Source organism: Pseudorasbora parva, chromosome 2 (genome assembly GCF_024679245.1).
Source record: "Pseudorasbora parva isolate DD20220531a chromosome 2, ASM2467924v1, whole genome shotgun sequence".
NCBI classification, from domain to species: domain Eukaryota; kingdom Metazoa; phylum Chordata; class Actinopteri; order Cypriniformes; family Gobionidae; genus Pseudorasbora; species Pseudorasbora parva.
The window spans coordinates 45,398,205-45,419,875 of NC_090173.1; the positions used below are offsets into that span (position 1 = coordinate 45,398,205).

The 21,671-nt window shown below is 35.4% G+C and overlaps 2 protein-coding genes across 3 annotated transcripts in view; one reads left to right on the plus strand and one right to left on the minus strand.

The window, feature by feature from the left end:
- The first annotated feature begins 3,502 nt into the window (after window positions 1-3,502).
- Window positions 3,503-16,027, plus strand: LOC137045182 (coiled-coil-helix-coiled-coil-helix domain-containing protein 5). Of its 2 annotated transcripts, none has more exons than XM_067421725.1 (4): window positions 3,503-3,631; window positions 3,931-4,071; window positions 4,715-4,866; window positions 15,936-16,027. In XM_067421725.1, coding segments are annotated over exons 1-4 (309 nt in total). In that variant the 5' UTR covers window positions 3,503-3,629; the 3' UTR covers window positions 15,950-16,027. The 2 variants fall into 2 exon arrangements, with proteins under 2 accessions (XP_067277826.1, XP_067277818.1); XM_067421717.1 differs by lacking the exon at window positions 15,936-16,027 and adding an exon at window positions 4,977-5,267.
- The window catches only part of lmx1al (LIM homeobox transcription factor 1, alpha-like), a 31,993-nt gene continuing 17,508 nt past the window's right edge, over window positions 7,187-21,671 (minus strand). Inside the window, exons 4-9 of the mRNA XM_067421703.1 lie at window positions 13,900-14,132; window positions 13,655-13,818; window positions 13,496-13,573; window positions 11,393-11,510; window positions 11,150-11,305; window positions 7,187-11,062 (exon numbers count right to left, since the gene is read on the minus strand). Coding sequence (XP_067277804.1) covers window positions 10,905-11,062; window positions 11,150-11,305; window positions 11,393-11,510; window positions 13,496-13,573; window positions 13,655-13,818; window positions 13,900-14,132 — 907 coding nt within the window. The 3' untranslated portion in view covers window positions 7,187-10,904. The remainder of the gene's footprint in view (window positions 11,063-11,149; window positions 11,306-11,392; window positions 11,511-13,495; window positions 13,574-13,654; window positions 13,819-13,899; window positions 14,133-21,671) is intronic.

Sequence of the window (21,671 nt, forward strand, 5' to 3'; positions counted from 1 at the left end):
ATGCTGAAAAGGTTGAACTTTCTAATCATCAAAATGCATTAGATGAGTTTTATAAACAAAAAGCTGAGGGAGCATTTGTTAGATCACGGAAAAAATGGATGGAGAAAGGTGAGCAAAACTCCTCCTACTTTTTTAGATTGGAAAGACAACAAATTAAATATAACCAGATTGAAAAGCTTATGATTGATGGAACTCTTTGTGAAGACCAGAAAGTCATTGCCAATTTTTGTGCCAAATTCTACAACGATTTATATACTTCTAAATTTAACAAAAAACATGCTCATGACTTTTTTGAATCATTTTCTTCTATAAATCAATTAAGTGAATCTGATCAAGCTTTTTGTGAAACCCCTATTACTTTAAGAGAAATCGATGATGCAATTAAGTCTTTAAAAACAAACAAATCCCCTGGTACAGATGGTTTAACATCCGAATTTTATCATGCATTTAGTAAAAGTATAACCCCTTTTTTGTTGAATGTTTACAAGGAAAGCATAAATAAATCTTTCCTTCCACCGACTTTATGTCAAGGGTTGATCACCTTAATCCCAAAACCAAATAAAAACCTGTCTTTAATAGATAATTGGCGTCCAATAACGTTATTAAACAATGATTACAAAATTATTGCCTTAGTATTGGCCAAAAGATTAAAAGGTGTATTACATTATATTATTGATGAAACTCAATCTGGCTTTATGCAAAATAGACACATATCTAATAATATAAGATTAATATTAGACATTTTAGATTACTCTGATATGATTAATAATAATAGCTTCATCTTTTTTTTGGATTATTATAAAGCATTTGATACTTTAGAACATAATTTTTTATTTCAAGCACTTAAAAAAATTGGCTTTGGTGATTCATTTTGTAAAATGGTTGAAGTGTTATATGTAAATGGGAATAGTTCAATTAAATTAAGCAATGGTACCTCTCCCAGGTTTTCTTTAGATCGTGGAGTTAGACAGGGATGCCCAGTGTCTCCTTATTTGTTTTTAATTGCAGTACAATTTTTAAATATGCATATTAGAATGAGTAATTTAAAAGGCATCACAATTGGAAATACAGAATTAATTATTAGTCAATTAGCTGATGACACAGCATTATTTTTAGAAGATTCATCTCAAATTTTAATAGCCCTAAACACCCTTCAAACATTTTCTAAAGCCTCTGGGCTAAGTCTAAATATTAATAAATGTGAACTACTTCCCATTAAAAGTTGTAGTGCTTCATCAATCTGTGGGATAGCTGTTAAAAGCACGATTAAATACCTTGGTATAGAAATAACTAAAGATAAAAACAGATGTGCTACTAATTTTAATTCAATTATTGCAAAAACAAAGAAAAAATTTAATTGTTGGCTTCAAAGAGATCTCTCTCTTAAAGGAAGAGTTTTGCTTACTAAAGCCGAGGGGCTATCTCGTCTATCTTATGCTGCCCAGTCTCTCTATGTTGATAAACCTACTGGTAATATGATCGATAGAGTCCTAACAGATTTTGTTTGGAAAAACAAAACACATTATTTGAAAAGATCTGTGATACTGAACACCTATAATAAAGGTGGCTTAAATCTTATAGATTTCAGTTCCTTAAATTATACCTTTAAAATAAATTGGCTTCATCGGTATTTGAAAAATCAACATTCCATTTGGTATATTTTTCCACAACAAGCTTTTTCATATATTGGAGGTATTCATTTTCTGTTGATGTGCAATTACAGTATTTCAAAAATTCCTATCAAACTCTCAAATTTCCACCAGCAGGTACTTTTGGCATGGGCTTTAATATATAAACACAATTTTACCCCCCATAAATGTTTTATTTGGAACAATCAAAATATTTTATATAAAAATAGAATGCTTTTTTTGGACCAGTGGTTCAAAAATGGTCTGTTTTTAGTAAATCAATTATTTAATAATCAAGGCTTATTAATGACCTATACTGAATTTCTTTGTGAATATAATTTGCCAGTTACCCCCAAAGAATTTGCTATAGTTATGGGAGCAATACCATCAGGAATTAGCATGCTCTTAAAAAACAGCAGTCATTCTACTCTTAATATTACTATTCCTCAACCAACAGAAACCCCTATAGGTACAATATGTTTTTCTAGAAAGAGGGATAGAAATTATAAGGTTAGATCCCTTTTTCTTGAAAATATCATCTCTGTATCTCCCTCAATCTCTTATTGGAATAATTTATTTATAAATTTAAATTGGAAAAAGATTTGGTCCTTGCAACAAAAATACTTTCTGACCAATAAAGTAAAAGAAGTGTCTTTCAAAATAATAAATAAATTTTACCCTGTTAAACATTTCATGAGGAAATTTAAAACAGATATTGATATAAGATGTTCATTTTGTCAAGTCCATATAGAAACTGTTTATCATTTATTTTGGTCATGCTACTATGTCAAACAACTTTGGAAAAATATTGAGGCCTTTATTAATGATAATATCCAGCAAGGCATATCCATAACTTTTAAAGACATTATTTTTGGTCATTATGGCTGCGACCCTAGTAAAAACAACGCTGTCTTTGTTATAAATTTAATGTTTATTCTTTGTAAATTCTATATCCACAAATGTAAATTCACTAACAACAAGCCAATTTTTTGTGTCTTTTTGAAAGAATTTAACATATATCTTAGCACTATATCATCCTCTTTAAATAAGAAAGCAAGTAAAACGACCTCTATATGTAATGACTTTAATCTGCATACCCTAACTGATGTATAAATATCTTACCCTCATCTTCTAATGTTCTTGTTCTATTATCTTTCTTCTCTTTACTTTATTCTTTCTTGCCTTTATTTTCTGATGACATTGGACATATTGTTGATGCATCCTTTGTATTATTGTGCATTTTTACAAACTTGTATATTATAGACATGTCATCTCTCTTTTGCATTAATAAAAAAAAAAAAAAAAAAAAAAAAAAAAAAAAAAAAAAAAAGTTTTGCATTTAATCAGGATAAATATTTATATGGAAACATGATTATTGGTTTTATTAGGGAAGTAAATAGAATACATAAATAAAATAGTCTAGCTCCAATATATGTTTCATATTATAGATTACTTTAAACTAAAACTGCAACATTTAATGATATTAAATTCAATATACTAATATTAATATAAATAAATATATTAATAGATAGGTGGCATCCTTTCCCCATTTTATATTTAAGCAGCTCCATGTACTAAAACAGTGACAGTCAGTGTTTTTGACACTGTCGTAGTTTCCATTTTTTTCTTGGGAACGTCCATGTAGTATACCACAATAAAATATTACTTTAATTTTCATTATTGTTCTGAAATGTGACTTCTTTAATAAAGAACATTTATTTTTTATTTAAAAAAATCGTTTAAAATACAAAACATGATGAACAACAATGTAATCAAATGTAAAGAAAAAAATGATGTTTTTTTACACGTAGAGACACTCCCATTCGTTCACGCTATCGGTGACATGACCAATAAGATTAGGGTAAGTGTAAATTTTGACCAATCGAATTCTACCGACGGGAGCGCGCTAGCGCGGACGTTCTCTTTGCACATGTTGTGCGTGATGTACTGTCGAGAGTAACCTTCACGAGAGACGAGACTTGAAAATCAAAGGTGTTTAGCATGTAAGTAGTGCTGATTGACAGCCGTGTGTTAGATACTCGTTAAAGCATGTTGTATATCATATTTGTCATTCTTGCGCTGTAATACGACGACAAGAATGTTTTTGAACGTAGTTAGCTAAAATGAACAGTGCATTGTATGAACTAGAATTTTTATTTTGTCACTATTAACTTTTTTTTGACAGACTGTCGTTGAACGTATGTCCTTCTTGTTAGTCTTCATTGTGTGATGGTCACCTGCAGCAATAATTTGTTGTAAATTGCATTCAAAACAAAACACATATTTAACTGCATGATGACAGGGAGGCAGCAATGGCCATCACAACCAAATACTGCCAGAAGGAGCTGGATGAATATGGTGGCTGTGTAGTGTCTCATCCAGCGTCATGGCAAGAGAAGTGTCTAGACCAGAAGCTGAAGGTGGCACAGTGCACTTCATCACAGTATGTTCGCATATCATGCTTTCAGACAAATGCATTTCCATTTATTTTATTCTCTTTGACAAGCAAAGCTATTTATTCTTATTTATATCACAAATAGATGTTTCTTCAACTTTAACTCTTCTTCAGGTCACATTACCATGCCTTCATTGGCCCAGACTTAGGTCTATAGCAATCTATTATGAAAATATATATAATATAAACAATATAATAATTTAATAGCATCTGCCTACCCCACAGTTATGCCATCACACAGAACAAATTATATGATATATGAGACGTGATGATGTCTAAAGAAAAATTAAGAAACATCAGACATAATCTAAGTACTTGGGAACAGAAAGTTATAGTTTAATTTCCCATCGAGCTGTATTTTGTTTAAACAATATAATTTCATTATGTATACATCTGAAATATTAAGAAGACTGTCGTTGTATTTCAAAATTTAAATTTGTACTTTCCACTGTTGAATAGTTTTAGGCAACATTCATTAATTTGAGATGTGATGCAGAAATGTTTATGACAAATTAAATAACTAGTGAGAGTTCACCTTTCCCTATAACTGATGAATCAGAGTACCCAGGTTAAAATACAAAGGGCTTTATATATGATGTTTTCCCCCTCTTTCTCTTGCATCTTAATGCAGTCCAGTGATCAGGAAGATCCGAACAGACTGTGCCGGTGAGTTTTCAGTGTTTGAGCGCTGTCTGCAAGAGAACCAGAGCTCTGCCGAAGCGTGTCAACCTCCCCTCGCTCGTTTCCTTTCCTGTGTTGAGAGCGTCGACCTTTCAGGAATAGGTAAGATGTAGAGTCTGTGTGTTTGTATAATGCTATAATCTGATACGCAGCTTGAATTTATGACAGAGTACAATTGATTTTAAATATTTATAACAACTTTTTTCCAACAGCAAATGCTGCGCCTCAGCCAACATAGATGTTTTTGCCATTGTTCTGTCTAATGAGGACAATAGCACGTGTTTTATACTCAACACTGGGACAAAATGGATATGGAAATATTATATTTGAAGAACTGGAACACACACACACACACACACTTACATCTTTTGCTCCCCCCACCCCCCACCACCAGACTGTTTAATGTGATTTTTGTTGTTTTTTGTTTTTGGAACTTTTCAAACTATTTATGAGGGGGAAAGTTTTCATGGTATTAAAACATTGCAATAAAAGTTGCAATAAAATATGCATTTCTGTTTTTATCTATACAGCTCTCAGCCCTTTTGAAGATTGTGTCCTAATTTAGTAACCCCAAAACTTTTGTTTCACTGTTAAATCCAAAAAATAAAATTATTCCGTGAGAATCTGATCAGTGGACTAGAGAGATATGGAATTATTATTTTTTTAAAGGAAAAGAAACAACCTACTACTCAAATCAGTATTCTTATAGTGAGGTAAAAAAAAAAATATTTAGATGATCATGCCATTTTCTTTTTTTATATGTATTTATATGTCTCAATTCTTCAGTCTTTACATGGACTTTAAGGTATCTTCAACTGTCCCTAAAACATGGATTCCTTTTAGATCTATATTAATATTATTTAGTCCAATGGGAACATAATTATCTGTAATAATTAGTGCTGTCAATCAATTAAAAATAACTAATTACACATTTTCCCTGTAATTAATCACGCATAAATGCGCTTTTAAAACAATTGCTTTAATATTTCATAATTATATATTGTAATCATATTAGTGAACTTAAAACAATCTTCACATAAATCCATTATAACAATTGTCCTTTACCCGTGGCCTTCCTACCAAATTAAATAAAGTTATCAAACACCTTTCTTAACTGCATAAATTATAAATTAAATATAGATGAATCCTTATTAAATCTACAATTTTCTCTTTTGTGTTTGTACTTTGATTAACATTAATGGCACTTTCACAGCAAATGGTTTATTAGGCTGCTGTTACTTTAAGATCTGGTTTTATTTACTTCATTTACTTGAAACTCTTAAACATCATCAAAGATGTTATTTAACTATTTTAAGACTCCTCTTATAAAAATACTCAACAAAATGGGCGTTTTGGCATAATTCTATGTTCAAGCATGTTCTCTTTTGTCTTGTCACGCTTAAATGCATGTTGCGCTTAAAAGCACTGGCATGAATAAGAGCATTATAACATTAATCTGACACTAGCCAAATGATAATAGAAAAACGGATGCTGCATTAAATATTTTTAGCGCGTTAAATTGAAAAAATTAATCACATGCTTTAATTTTCCCCCCACTAGTAATATGTTTATTATTAATTAACGAATTCTGAAGCCCTTGTTATTACTGACACCGGTGGCTGTTAAGTGAACTGCAGCCAGAAATGTATGAAGTATAGGGTATTCTATATCTGGCTAAGTTTGCATTAATCAGTTTTCTTTGCATGACACATTGGTATTATCCTAATAGCATTTGTTTTATGTAATTGATGGGAAGAGAGGCTCTCCGGAGGACACGTAACCATAACACCTTTTTGATTTTCCTGGCAAAAACATCCCGAGGCATTTACATAAAAATCAGTCAGCAAGCTTTTATAGACAAGTCGGGGAAGTGCTCGTTTTTTAAAGTTTAGGTAAGCTACAAGCTGTTCACACACTGGCAATAAAAAGTGATTAATACATTAAAATTTGTACATGCTAGCTCCTAAAATGTCTTCAGAATTCTTGATTTAGCATGTGCAATCTCCTTTCACATGGGTCATTTATAATGGGAATTTCTTGTTCTCTGTAAGTCATCGTTTGAATGTTTTTCTCCTTACCTTGGCGTCACTGTATAATATTAAACTAAAGAATGCAGACATGTAATATCTCCCCCTCACATGCCCACCGGTTCCCTGCGTCCAGTAACAAAAGACCGAAGGGAGGCTTTAGATTAGGATTGCTTTGACCGCTGGTTAAACAGGAGGGAGGACACAGGCTTCTGAGCCTTTGACCACAGAGTTGAACAGATCTCTCATGTGGTCCATTTATCAGAAGTGGAAAGAAATGTAGCTGTTTTACCAGACTCGCATACTTATCAAGAATGCATGAGCCATAAATCACACAGCCAAGCGTCATTGTTTGAAATGACGAGTTATATTGGAAAGTTAACCCGAGAACACCGTACACAAAAACACGTTTACTGAAAGTGATCGCACTGAAAAGAAACAGAAAGACGTTCCATTCATCTCCCTATCAACAGCTGTCATCAGCCAGTTAAAGAAATCCTTTGAAGGAAATATTATAACACTCAAAATAAAACAGTCCAGCATCACAAAATGGTTCATGAGTATGTGAGCAGTCAGCTGCACACTTGATTTACCAGAAAGTCGTGTCCAGTGTATTAGAGGATTTTCATAAGCAGATGGTGTTACTGTACATTCTTCAATATAAATAATACATTTCACATAATTTTACAGTATATCATGCTGCAACATAAATATTCCAATGCTATTGTTGCCATTAAAAACAGTCAACAAGAACATAATGAGTAAAAAGAGGTGAAGTAAATAACTACACGTATAACAACAGTGCTAATTACAACAACAGTCATATGACCAACACATTTAGTATATTACAATAAAGCACAGTTAGCAACACTTTGCCAAGTGTACACGTACTGTAACATTTAGGGGGTCTTCTTAATAATTTGTGCTATTTTTCTTGTCAGTACTAAAGAGATAGATGTGATATTTATTATCAACCCTGTAACTGTAAGGCTAACTAACCCTGTAACAGCAATAACCCTGATTACTTCCTCATTGTTGAAATCTCAGTTCAGAGATTAGAGCACATCCCTACATTTTACCTGATGCCTAACAATCTAAAACCTGCTTGTTAATCATAGTCACCGTGGCGCAATGCCACTGCAGAAACATATCAAGGCCCTGGATATTTTTATTTATTAGAGAGAATTACCCTGTGTCCAAATTTTATATTGTTTAAAACCTGAGATTTAAATTAAATAATCTCATTTGTGATTTTGTGAATGTTAAATTACAGAATAATCAAGACTCCCTCGCAGTTTTGTTTCTTTGAGATATCTACTTCCATCATTATTTTATGGTGTACGATTTAATATTTGTAATATTTTGTCTCTTTAGTTGTCTAATGCACAGTTTAAGGCGGCTTGAAAAAAAACAAACACTAAACAATACATCTCTGTCTGAGAAAATGGCGATATTTAAAAACCTAACAAATTATATTTCTTCATATAAAATACTGCACTAGCTGTCAACATGTGAAAAGGAATTTAAAACGATAAAGGTGCACTCAGAATTTTTTTCTCATTATAAGTTTTACACTTAAGGAAAAAAAATCAATAGTACTTTTGAAAAATCACGTGATGATAAACATTAACATGAGATGAAGACTCCAGTCATATAACAGCTGTCTTATTTTTACATGGGGTGGAAAATCATTACATTGAGGTACTATTATAGATAGTTTTTAATTACGTTCCAATTTCATTGTACTTATAGTTAACATTTTTAATTGTTATTAGCTTTTGTTTTGAAAAAATGTGTATAGTTTTTATCAATTTTATTTTATATCAGTTAGAATAAAACTATTCTAACTGAAATATTTTGAATAGTTTGTGTTTACTGCTTCCACACCACCAGGTGTCAGTGTAAGTCCAAGACAGCTGCTATATAGGTCAGCTCGACACACATAAAACTACTGAGTGCAACTTTAATATACATTTTTACTTGACAAGAAATATTAATGTACATTTGACTTTTGCCTGCATGCTAGACTATTTTGGTTTTCACATTCGATTTAAATAAAAGCTGGTTCCTATTCATAAGGAAGAACATAAAGAAGCCAAAGCAATAAGAAGAGAGAATTGTAAATTGGCTTGGGCTATATCTAAAATCACTTCTATACCCTTGCATCATTTGAGGGGAAAGCAATTTTAAGCTGTGTTCGAAACCATGGTGGACAGAACTTCTGGCTCACTCGGTTTCATTCAGTGGACTTTATCAGTGATGTAGTGAATAGAGGGCAGAGATGACTTATATTTGTAGGCCAAAAGAAACAAGTTAGCATTTAGCACTTCCTGGTCCATCATCCTGAAACTCGATGAGTTTTTGCCTGAAAATAAGCCTGAAATAAGGTCTATTGTTAACATAAGCTAATATTTACATTTTATTCTACAACATAAAATGCATCATTAATAGCTTTTACTATGTGTTTGTTAACATGCGGCTAAATGGGACTTCAGACATTAAAGGTGCAGTAAACAATTTTTGAGAACAACACTTAACATTTGAATTCAACCCAAACAAACACACCCGTCCCTTCATTGCTTCACAAACACAATGCAAGAGTGGATGTCTCTGATGATGAATGAATAAAAAGGAAGAACAAAAAATGAACATGAGAGCTGGCTGTTAGTCGCCAGCACATCTTGTTTCTGTAAAACATAAGCCCCTTTCACACAGAGCGCTGATCTCAGAAAATTGCCATAAAACTGCTAGAGTGCCTTCTGTGTGAACACAAACACGTCCTGGGATCAATTCCAGGATGGGGACCTAGTAACATTGCTGAGATCAATCCCAGAACGTGCCCTGTGTAAACAAAAGGCAGGATCAATGCCGTAAGGGATGTGTCGTAGTGATGATGCTGAAGCTGAGATCGTTCTGCGGCTTACTGGAACGCTATGCAATGAGCTAGTTTGTGATCAAATCAGAAAAAAATGCACAAGCGTGGTTTCGAGTGAGAGGAATCATGGATCATTAGCAAATGTAAGACACTTGAGGAGACATTACACCTCACACCCTGATGTCACGTGTCTTTTAGGGGTGTGTGTGGACGCTCTACAGTCTTTAAATCTCCCTCCAGCTTACTCTCTCTCCTCCCCCATCATGAGTGGACACGCCCCCAACTGCTGATTGGCAAGTGTGTTGTGTCACTTGGTTTCTCAAAAATCACTTACTGCACCTTTACTGCAGTGTGTAGTATTTGAGGATCTATTGACAGAAATGCAATAAAATATACATAACTAAGTTTTCAGTGGTGTATAAAGACCTACCTACCTACATAATGAACCGTTATGTTTTCATTACTTTGGAATGAGCAATTTCTATCTACATACACCGCGGTTCCCCTTACAGTGGAGTCACTATTTTGAGCCGCCATATGTCTACAGTAACCCTAAACGGACAAACTTCTCTACAGAGCGCTAGTCAGCCTCTGCTGTCTCAGTCGACGACATCTTTGTCCTGTGTCAGCCACCGTAGCTTCTCTGTGTGCTTCGAAAAGGAGGGATGGTTGCAATTCGCAATTCAGCGGTAGTATTTAGGCTTCAAAATATCATGATGAACAAAACATGTAAGAATCACAAACTCTTACAGAGCATTTTCTGCAATAATCCAATAGAAAAATATGATTGGCTTTTTATCAAGGGAACCGGGGTGATGCTAACTTTTGGGTTGGCCTACAAAATACAGCAAAATACAGCACTCAAATAGGGATGAGAGTATAGGGGAGGATTTTGAATACAGACTTGATCGGTTTGTTAATTTTACAGCGGGTAGGGGGTGAGGTAACACTTGCGCATCAGCTGCCTGTTGATGTTTGCACCTATGACTGTTGAAAAATGCATGCATATGTGTGATATAAAACATGATATTCCAGTGAATTCCTATTCTGTCCACGTTATGTAGATTTTTTAGGGTCCGATGCTGTCTTGGATTGATTGGTTAGAGCTTTATTGGCACAACTAAGATACGAATGTGGGATTCGGTTAGTTCTGATGATGAAAGACGCCTCCAGTGAGACTCATCTATTTGCTGCCCCCTGCAGTGTTGGAGGACAGCTTTAGGTAGGTGGAACCAGGGTCATGAGGTAAAGTAGGAGTTTTGCATTGAGTAGAGGCGATCAATGGGATTTCCTATCCGCCCTGCCAGAATTCCACCATCTGCGGTCGACAAGAGACAGTCGCCAAGATGACTGAGACTTCCATCACTGTCCAAGTCATGGAAAACTGTCTCTGAGTCTGAAATGAATTCAGTGTTCAAACACAAACATTTCAGTTAACAGAAAGAACAGGCGATGCCGGAGTTGATTCATTAGGAGATCCTACCGTATGAGTGCATCTGCTCGGGGCCGAGCTGTGGTGGCGTGAGCCCGTGCCGGAACTGCTCGCTGCCGTATATGTTCGGATCCAAAGCCAGCAGTTGTTGCCTTGGCAGAGAGGAGTATGAGAGCAACCCATCCAGTCCGTGACTGCTGGATCCATCTGTGAAGAGAGAAAGCTGGGTTCACGCCTACTATCAAGCCATTTCACACAGCTGTCCGTCCTCTCCGCCGTCCGTCCGTGTCTTACCCTCGCTGTCATCATTGCTCTGGCGCCCCCCTCTACTCGGGCCTCTCCTGGTCCCGCCCATCTGCTCCTGTTCCTGCTGTTGCTGCTGCTGCTGCTGTCTGCGAGCGATCTTCTTCATCTGAACACAAAAACAAAAACAATAACTACAGTTCACGGCATTCTCAGCTCCAGGAACAACAGAGCCTGTCTGTCTGTCTGTCTATCATTCTATCTGTCTTTCGTTACGCTATCTATTTCTATGTCTGTCTATCTGTTGTTCTGTCTCTATCTTTCTGTTTGTGTCTATTTGTCTGTCTGTGGATTTATCTGTATCTACTATGTCTACTAATCTATCTGTCTGTCTCTCTTTGTTGTTCTGTCTGTCTGTCTGTCTATCATTTTGCCTGTCTGTCCTTCTGTCTGTCTTTCTATCATTCTCTGTTCTCTCTGTCTATCTATCATTCTGTCCGTCTGTCTGTCTTTCTATCATTCTCTGTTGTTCTCTCTGTCTATCATTCTGTCTGTCTGTCTGTCTTTCTATCATTCTCTGTTGTTCTGTCTGTCTTTCTATCATTCTGTCTATCATTTGGTGACTTTCAGTCTGTCTGTCTTTCTATCATTCTCTGTTGTTCTGTCTGTCTTTCTATCATTCTGTCTATCATTTGGTGACTTTCAGTCTGTCTGTCTTTCTATCATTCTGTCTGTCTTTCAGATTATTGTTCTGTCTGTCTTTCTATCATTCTGTCTATTGTTCTGTCTGTCTTTCTATCATTCTGTCTATTGTTCTGTCTGTCTATCATTCTGTCTATTGTTCTGTCTGTCTCTATCTTACTCTGTCTTTCTATAATTTCTGTCTGTTGTTCTGTTTGTCTATCTATTGTTCTGTCTGCCTATTTATCTGTCTGTATGTCTATTATTCTGTCTCTATCATTCTGTCTGTCTATCTATCATTCTTTCTGTCTATTGTTTTGTCTGTCTGTCTATCTATCATTCTGTCTGTCTGTATCATTCTGTCTGTCTGTCTATCTATCATTCTGTCTGTCTATCATTTTGTCTCTGTTTTTCTATCATGTCTGCCTATCTCTCTGTCTGTCATTCTGTCTGTCTATCATTTTGTCTCTGTTTTTCTATCATGTCTGCCTATCTCTCTGTCTGTCATTCTGTCTGTCTATCTTTCTGTCTATTGTTCTGTATATCTTTATATCATTCTGTCTGTATATCATTTTGTCTGTCTACCATTCTGTCTGTCTTTCTATCATGTCCGTCTCGCTGTCTATTGTTCTGTCTGTCTATCTTTCGGACTAGCTATTGTTCTGTATATCTCTCTGTCTTTCTATCATTCTGTCTGTCTTTCTGTCTATTGTTCTCTCTATCATTCTGTCTGTCTATTGTTCTCTCTATCTATTATTCTGTCTGTCTTTCTATCATTCTGTCTGTCTATTGTTCTCTCTATCTATCATTCTGTCTGTCTTTCTATCATTCTGTCTGTTTATTGTTCTCTATCTATCATTCTGTCTGTCTATTGTTCTCTCTATCTATCATTCTGTCTGTCTTTCTATCATTCTGTCTGTCTATTGTTCTCTCTATCATTCTGTCTGTCTTTCTATCATTCTGTCTGTCTATTGTTCTCTCTATCATTCTGTCTGTCTTTCTATCATTCTGTCTGTCTATTGTTCTCTCTATCTATCATTCTGTCTGTCTTTCTATCATTCTGTCTGTTTATTGTTCTCTATCTATCATTCTGTCTGTCTATTGTTCTCTCTATCATTCTGGCTGTCTTTCTGTCTTTTGTTCTGTCTGTCTTTGTATCAGCTCGTAAGGCCTATAAACCTCTAAGATTTCAAAAAAGTCTCGTCGAGCCACATTTAAAACTTATAAAAAAAATTTTTTTTAAAGAACAGAAAGAAGTTTTTTTTATTTAAAAGTGCTCTTTTGTCAAATACTTTATTTGATTTTCAGTTCATTATACTGCTTTAAACCACACTCTAAGCCTTAAAAATAACACAACCCCTAAAATATGATTGGTCAATAGAACAAGGATGTTGTTCTTGCTTTTTTCTTTTTCTACCTGAGGTTTCAAACAGAAACATTTTCAGAATTTATCAAAAACCGATGCCATCCTACCTTTGCTCTTTGATTTTGAAACCACACCTGCACAACCCTCACCGTCAGTCCAGTCTCAGCTGCAAGAGTTTCTCTGACCTGTAAAAACAGAACATGCATGACATGGACATAAGTGCTGTTTTCACATCTATTGCAAACAGGCGTCTTGAGACTGCTGACCTTTCGGCAGGGTTTGGAAGACACCTCGAAGGAAGCCTTGAAGGCGCGCCGCTGTTGCGTGGTCAAGATGGTGCGTGGCCTCTTTGATCTCTTGTGCTCTTTCCCATCATCCCCAGCCTTCCCCCCAATGGAGACACCGCCACCCTCCTCATCCTCACTCTTTACTGCAGAGGGAAACTGAGCATTGGCTTAAATGTGAAGTGTGTCATTTCTTTACAACCTTCAAGTGAGGTCAAGAAGGTTACCAGACTCTGTAGGTGCCGGGCTGATGGCGGCCAGCATCTCTCTCTCCTTCTCATAGTCTCCCCGGCAGAGCAGCTGTCCCTCCTTTAGCACAAACTCATCACCTCTCTGCAGCCGGCGCTCACACTCACAACAGCTGAAGCAGCCCAGGTGGTACACCTGTCCCAGCACACGCATGATGAGCTCCGTGCGGCCGATCGCCTGCAGGCACGCACTACACTTACGCACGAACAACCTGACACACACATAAAGATGTGCACATGTTACTGAACGATCACTTTATGCAATGTTTTGTCTGTAACACTGGGTGGCAATATTTGACAAAATGTCACAAGCAGAAATGTATTATTTAACCCTATAAAGCCTACTGTATCATATTCTATGCGCATATTTCTAAGGCCAGTAAAGTTTCAATATGATCAAAACTTTGCTGGAAAAAAAAACAGTTGCATCTATTACATGATTTCTGTTTGTCTGATTGATAGGATTTTTTTTTGTAATTGTAAAAATGTCCCACTTCAGGTCGTAATACATGAGTTTTTACTGTGAAATCTTTACTGATTTTAATTAAAGAACATAAGAATAACTTTTAAATGTTATATATATATATATATATATATATATATATATATATATATATATATATATATATAATTTTAATTTTTAATTTAATTTTATTTATTTATTTATTTTTATTTATTTTTTAAAGAAAATTGTGTTAAAATGGGAGTATCAAATATGATCCACCAGGCATCTTGTTCATCTCTCAATCATAATTTTATTGCACTGCTTTATATGTTTTGCCTCTAACAATAAAAACTACAAACATTTGATCACAAAACTAAATTGTAAATATCTTCCCAAGACATTATGGGGAGATAAATTGTGATGTCTGATATTTATATGCATTTTATATAACTAGCTTGTTTGCTATACTGATTTACATTACAAGCTATCAGAATTTCATCTTATATTCTGGCCCTATAAATATCAGCATCTGCACCAAATTGCATATTTTTGTTGCCAGTTTAGGCATCTACTGAGCTTCATGTAATATAAACTTTTCATTTAAAATATATATATTTTCTAAATATTTTAAATGTCAGGCTTTATTGGGTAATTTTATTTGTGTTTATTAATTTTGACAGATACTTTTTCCAAAACAACTTACTTAAAGGGGTAGTTCACCCAAAAATGAAAATAACCCCACGATTTGCCATCCTAGGTATGTATGATATTCTTCTTTCAGATGAAAACAATCAAAGTTATATAAAAAAAATTCCCACAGTTCCAAGCTTAATAATGGCAGCCTTCCATATTCAACATACGAAAAAAAGCATAACTGGCATGTCTAAAAGAAGACTGTCAGATACACCTAGGATGTAGCCTGGATGCCAGCCAAACTCAGCCCCGCCCACAATATTTGAGCTCGGGCAGTTCGGTCTGGCCTCATTCCATAGAGGAGTGATTAAGCCCGAACAGAAACTGTTCGGACCAATGAAATCATCAGGGCGGGCTTTAGACGATGACGGACAGATGATCATCAGTAACGAAATCATGCACGTCATCAAAGGGGCTTGGATTATATTTGTTCAAATCCTAAACGAAGAGCTTGTTTGTATATGCATTCACCTTCACCATTTCTCTCTGAAATGATGATCATGTTGGTATCCTTAAAATCTTTTAAAAAAATGTTTTTTTTACAACACAGGCAAAGATCATTTATTCCAGCCCGCGTGCAGACAGGGTTGCCAAGTTTTTACAACAAAACCCGCCAACTACTAGCCCTAAACAGTAGTTTCTCAGGGCGGTTCTCCGGGAAAAAAACGGCATTTAGGGGGTAAAATGTGTGTTATTTTGTAAAGGTTGCCTGCTAAAATTTGCATTCATGGGTCTATATATCACATAATAGTTGCTTCAACAAGCGGACATGGAAAAAACACGGACTTGGCAACACAGTGCAGTTGAGCTCTGTTGACATTTGACAACTTACAACAACTAATGTAATGATACGCTTCGTTGCTCTGATTGGTTGTAGGTCTATCCAATTGAGGTCTTTTCTGGTTCGGTTGAAACACGTCCCATGATCACAGCCCAATGGAGCAGTATCAGACCTAGGATGGGTTGAGGGTGAGTAAATCATGGGCTAATTTTAAATTTGGGGTAAAATATCCCTTTAAGCTGTACATTTTATCAGTGTGTATCACCTGGGAATTGAACCTGTGACCTTGGTGCTGCTAGCACTGTGCTCTTTGGTAAATGTTTTAAACTTACCAATGATTTTCTACAATCATTAATGTTTACAGGGACAGGGCAAAAGTGAGCAAATGTATTAAGAAGGTCATTTGTCCTCCTACCAATGCCCACAAATGCCTCTCTTTAAAATGCGTTTTCCTTTGACGTGGCTCATCAACATCACAATTCATTTTAAAGGCACTCTCGCTCTTCAGTCCCCACCAAACCCCTTGTTTTTTCCCTCCTCTCTCCCCTCCCTCACCGCTTGATATTTTCTGCCAGAATTCCCTGTCCTCCCTCCCAGCCTCCCTCCCCAGCTCCGTGAAACTAATAAAGACAGGATTAATTAGATTGTTGTTTAAACAGTGCGATGCCCAGACAGACGCTGTAAACTCATAACCAGGGATTGAGGATAGCATGGGGTTAATCTCTCCTCTCTCTTTTTCACACACTCGAATAAACACACCATACTCGCACACACACACATCTACCAGCACCTATATTCGTCCGGGCTCATGTACTCTCATAAATATTGACAGGTATCCACAGATGAACCTGTAGGCGCTCAATGACAATCTAATCCTTTTGTACATTTCATCAAACCAAAGCAAGAGTCACCATTCACCCAAAATGTGGCTTGAACCAATGTGACGTTACTGTCAAACACCTGAACTGGACAGTCCAAAAGATTTTTACATTTCAGATGTGGATTTTACACATGCTGGCATGATTTTAGGTTGTTCTTGGTGTTTGCTAGGTGGCTGCTTACTGTCCCAAGTCAGAAAAAGCCCAAGTCTATTATATTGTGGTCTCATGACCCTTGTCAATGTAAATATAGGATCAACCAGGTGAAAATCGTCAAAAACCCACCCAATTTGATACATCATTTTATCACAGTGCAAGACAAGCTATCATTTAAAGGAACAGCTCACCCAACAAATTAACAGAAAAGAACCACCCCTTTAATTTTCATGCTTAAGGGTTTGTTCAGATCCCTAACCCTAAAAATAAAGGTTCTTAATTGGCATTGTTCCACGAAGAACGTTTAACATTCATGGAATCGTTCCATTGTTCAAAAGGTTTGCTGGACCCCCCCCCCCCCCCGATATTTAAAAGGTTCTTCACACTAAGAAAAAAATGGTTCTTTTAAGGATTGAAAGGTTCTTTGGGGAACCCAAAATTGTTCTTCTATGGCATTACTGTGAAAAAAACCCTTTTGGAATTTTTAGAGCAGTGAATTATGCTGATACCTGCTTTAGAAATGACCACTAATGTAATTACAAAACACGAGGCCAATGAAACGATAGATGCTGTCACACATGATAGGATGAAAACAAAACATTTTGAAAGCAAATAACAGATGAACTGCACATTTGATGGATAACAGACTTTGTGACAGTTGCAGAGACGGAAGGCGGGAGTTGTGTTTGTGTACATGGTATTCCCTACACTGTAAAAAATGATATGTTCAGTAAGTTTTGACTTATGCTTTTTATCATATGCTTTACATTGTTTAAATTCATCAAAATAAGTTAAGAAATGTTACACAAGTTACACAAAATGTAACTCATTTTTTAAAGTCAGTTTAACATAATCTAAGTTGAAATAATTAAGTAGATTGTACTTAAAAAATGTGTGTATACATTATGAGGACCAAATGTCCCAACAAGGATAGTAATACCAGCAAATTTGGAACTTTTTGGGACATTTTTTTTGTGGTCCCTATGTGGAAAATGGCTTATAAATCATGAAGTGTTTTGAAAATGAAAAATGCTGAAAGTTTTGTGTGATGGGTAGTTTAAGGTTAGGGTAGGTAGTGTTAATGTAGGGGGATATAATATAGGCCTACAGTTAAAAACAATTATAAAAATCCCCATAAAACTTGTAAGCCAGTGTGTGTTTGTTGGTGGGTGTGCAGGAGATGAAGGTGTCATATCAGAAATCTGCTGAAGGAAGAGGCAGCCAGGTCCACACATTATAGCCTCTAATCTGCACGGATATGATGATCCTGTCCGAAACGCAGCTGCCATGGCTAATCTGTCTCAATCCATCTGCCAAAAATGCCAAATTACCCAAATCACCACCTACTACACTCAGATCAAAGAAGACCAACTCTAAAACCCCTGAGCAACATTCATTCAGCAACTGACTGTAAGAATGACTGGCATGAAACCTGTGAAGACCATGCCCGGGTCATATTTCATCTCAAAACCAAAAGAAGTGAGTCAGAAATTATATGTTTCTTAAAGACAATGAAGGCTGTTTAAATATTTTGTTGTTGTTGTTGTTGTATTTTTTGAATGCAAAAAACAAAACAAAAAACAAAAAATGCATCCAAAAATATGTAAAGCGCTTTGAGTACCCAGAAAAGCGCTATATGTAACATTTTATTATTATTATTATGACATTATTTTCACTCAGTTTCAAATGATTTCCTCCTGTTTCTCAGTAATTCTTATTATCATCATGTGACTAAAAATGTGCTAAAATTGAATGACAATTACAATTGAGAGTTACAACAGAAAACATCTGGATATAGCAATGAGAATTTGAGATCAGATGTGTTTAATTGTTATGAAAATATCACAATGTTAAACCTCTTTATTGGTCATAAAAACGGCTCCATTTTATTTATGCTAAATATAATTTATTTGTGTTTCTTATTTATTTATTTTGGTATGAAATGTGACCTGGACACGTTTTCGTGACCATTCATTCGCAACAAACTTTAAAAGGATATCAAATGTTCTGAAAAGAAACACTGCTGAGTGCAAACAGACACATTACACATGATGGTTGCAAAAATAACAGCATATTTCATACTGTGATCTGAAAACCAGAGTTAACTGAGGATGAAAGTACCTCGAGGGAAAGAAATTATGGGTGCAGGGGAAAAAAAATCAGGTGGTGTGTATACGTACAAGCTGTGTTCACGATGTCAATTCAATAAAGTTTTACATGAATCTATAGCCAAATTATAGTGCGGGGGCATAATCTATGCATGAACACATAATTTTACATAATCAAACACTTACTGTCATAGTTGCAAGGTTTATCCCACAGACTTTGGTGCATCTTTGTATATATATGGAGTCAGTATGTAAATCATACATGTACACATAATTACAAGGGTTGGTGCTATGTGTGTGTGTGCGCGTGTGTGTGTGTGTATGAGCGAGAGAGAAAGAAAGAGAGCGGATATTGCTGTGAGGGAAGGTGGCTCAGAGCCAGGGTTCAGTAATCACATCATCTTCTTTTATTAAATCTCACTGCACTGCTTCTGCGTTATTAAAATCTCCCAGCATTCCCCACAACCCACACCCGCCACCCTCCCTCCCCGGTACGCACGCACACCAATATTCACAATGATGAAATATGAGAAAACCAACAGGTAGCTGATAAAAATGTACACATCAGACCACTCGTACGCAAAAGAGAAAGCACAGGTGAGCAGCTAAACTGTTCAGTACTGACACATTTTATACCCCAATCATGTCATAGACACACACTTACATATGTACTAGAAAATCTGCTTTTTTGAACCTTACATGCAAAGAATGCAATGCACAAACACGTTCAAAGTACTGAAATAATAATCGACAGGTGGCATGCAGACTTTAATTGTCTAATTATGTTTGATTGCATTGAGACATATTACATCGTTTTATGCTAATAAAACAACAAACAATGTCATTGTACACTATTAAATACTCGTTACCAAATCTCAGCTGAATTCACACGGTTACATTTATGGCTTATTAGTCATATGAAGAACACTTCAACAGGCTTATTAGAAAGTGTACGGTCTATCAAGGTACCAATAAAATAAATTGACATTCCTTATGTAGTCTGTTTAATGAGAATCAATGTTTTTTAGATGATCCTGTAGAAATTACGGGTGAAAAATACCATTAACACATTTCAATAAGGTTCCATTTTCAACATTAGTTAACTAACAATGGAAAATAAGTCTAAAGCATTTATTAATCGTAGATAGTATTAATTTCAATCTTTACAAGTTGTGTCTGTTGATTATATTTAACATGTACTAACAACGAACAGTTGTATCATATGATATGTTGTAGCATATGATGGCCAGTATTTTTATTAGCTATTTAACAAAGATGAAGTTAACATTACTATTTTTTAGTTAATGTAAGTATTGAATTAACGTTAACTGATTGGACCTGATTGGACATTAAAAATAGATTTTATGACTGATAATGGTATGATTTACTTATTATCAACATTATTTTTGAAGGAAGTACATTTAAATTCCTCGTAAGCTTTTCTGGTAACACATTAGTTTTGGGTCAAGTTGCAAGTTGCAAGTTAACAAGTTGCTTATTAGCATGCATATTGCACTGTATTAAGTTACATGATTGCCTTAAAATTTTGAGTTCATTGAAATATTTTTTTTTTTTAAATTAATACAATAAACATTTCTACGGAAGAATATTGGGTAATTGTGTGTTTTATTTGTGATGACTCAGTGAAACATGCCATGATTTATGATTTATCACATTTTTGTGTGGTTCAGATACAATATTTTGACTATCTATTTATTAAACCAATTTCCTTCATTGTATCAACTTAAATTTTTAATTTCAATAAACTCAAAATTTTAAGGCAACCAGGTTACTTACTTTTTTAAGTTAAACCAACAATATTTTCTACAGTGTATATAAAGCACATATTAATGCCTTATTCTGTATGACCATATTCTACATCCCTAAAATACAAATACCCTACTAACTATTAATAAGCAATAATTGAGAGTCTATTGAGGCAAAAGTCATGGTTAAAGGGTGTGAATTGGACTATAATCTAGAGTGGGACCGTTTGTTCTGGACAAAGAGGAAATGTTCATGCTGTCACTGATTCTGTCATAATGTCGCTATGTTCACCATGGCCTGCCAATAGCCTTCTATCAAAATTTTTGTCAGGTAACCGAAAAAGTATGTTCACATCGCATTTTAAAATATGTAAAATGACATAAGAATGATTTAGTGTGAGGAATCAACCTTGAATCAACATTACGTTTTGAAGGGTCCAACCCTGCTAATTCACAATGACTTTTTTATTCTTTGAAACACTATTTTGCCTGTATATAGTGAATGTCACTGGGGTCCAAAACAGACCCCATTGTTATTGTATGGAGAGAGAGAAAACGGAGAAGTTTTGTTCTAAATTTATTTTCTTTTTTTGTTTCGCAGAAGAAACAACGGCACAAATTTTGGACAACATCAGGGAAATTATAACAGTTTTGTGGGGAACAATTTCCACTGTAGCAATGATGTCTCACTCCTCAAAATACTCTTAGAAAACCTACAAAATGCATGGTAATTCACTTGCCACTTGTCAACAGACCAAAGGATCTCACACACACACACACACACACACACACACACACACACACACACACACACACACACACACACACACACACACACACACACACACACACACACACACACACACACACACACACACACACACACACACACACACACACACACACACGCACATTTGTTTTTGT

Coding starts and splice junctions, on each gene's coding strand:
- LOC137045182 (XM_067421717.1), top strand. Junction 4,072..4,714: donor GCACAGTGCACTTCATCACA/GTATGTTCGCAT, acceptor ATCTTAATGCAG/TCCAGTGATCAGGAAGATCC. Junction 4,867..4,976: donor CGTCGACCTTTCAGGAATAG/GTAAGATGTAGA, acceptor TTTTTCCAACAG/CAAATGCTGCGCCTCAGCCA.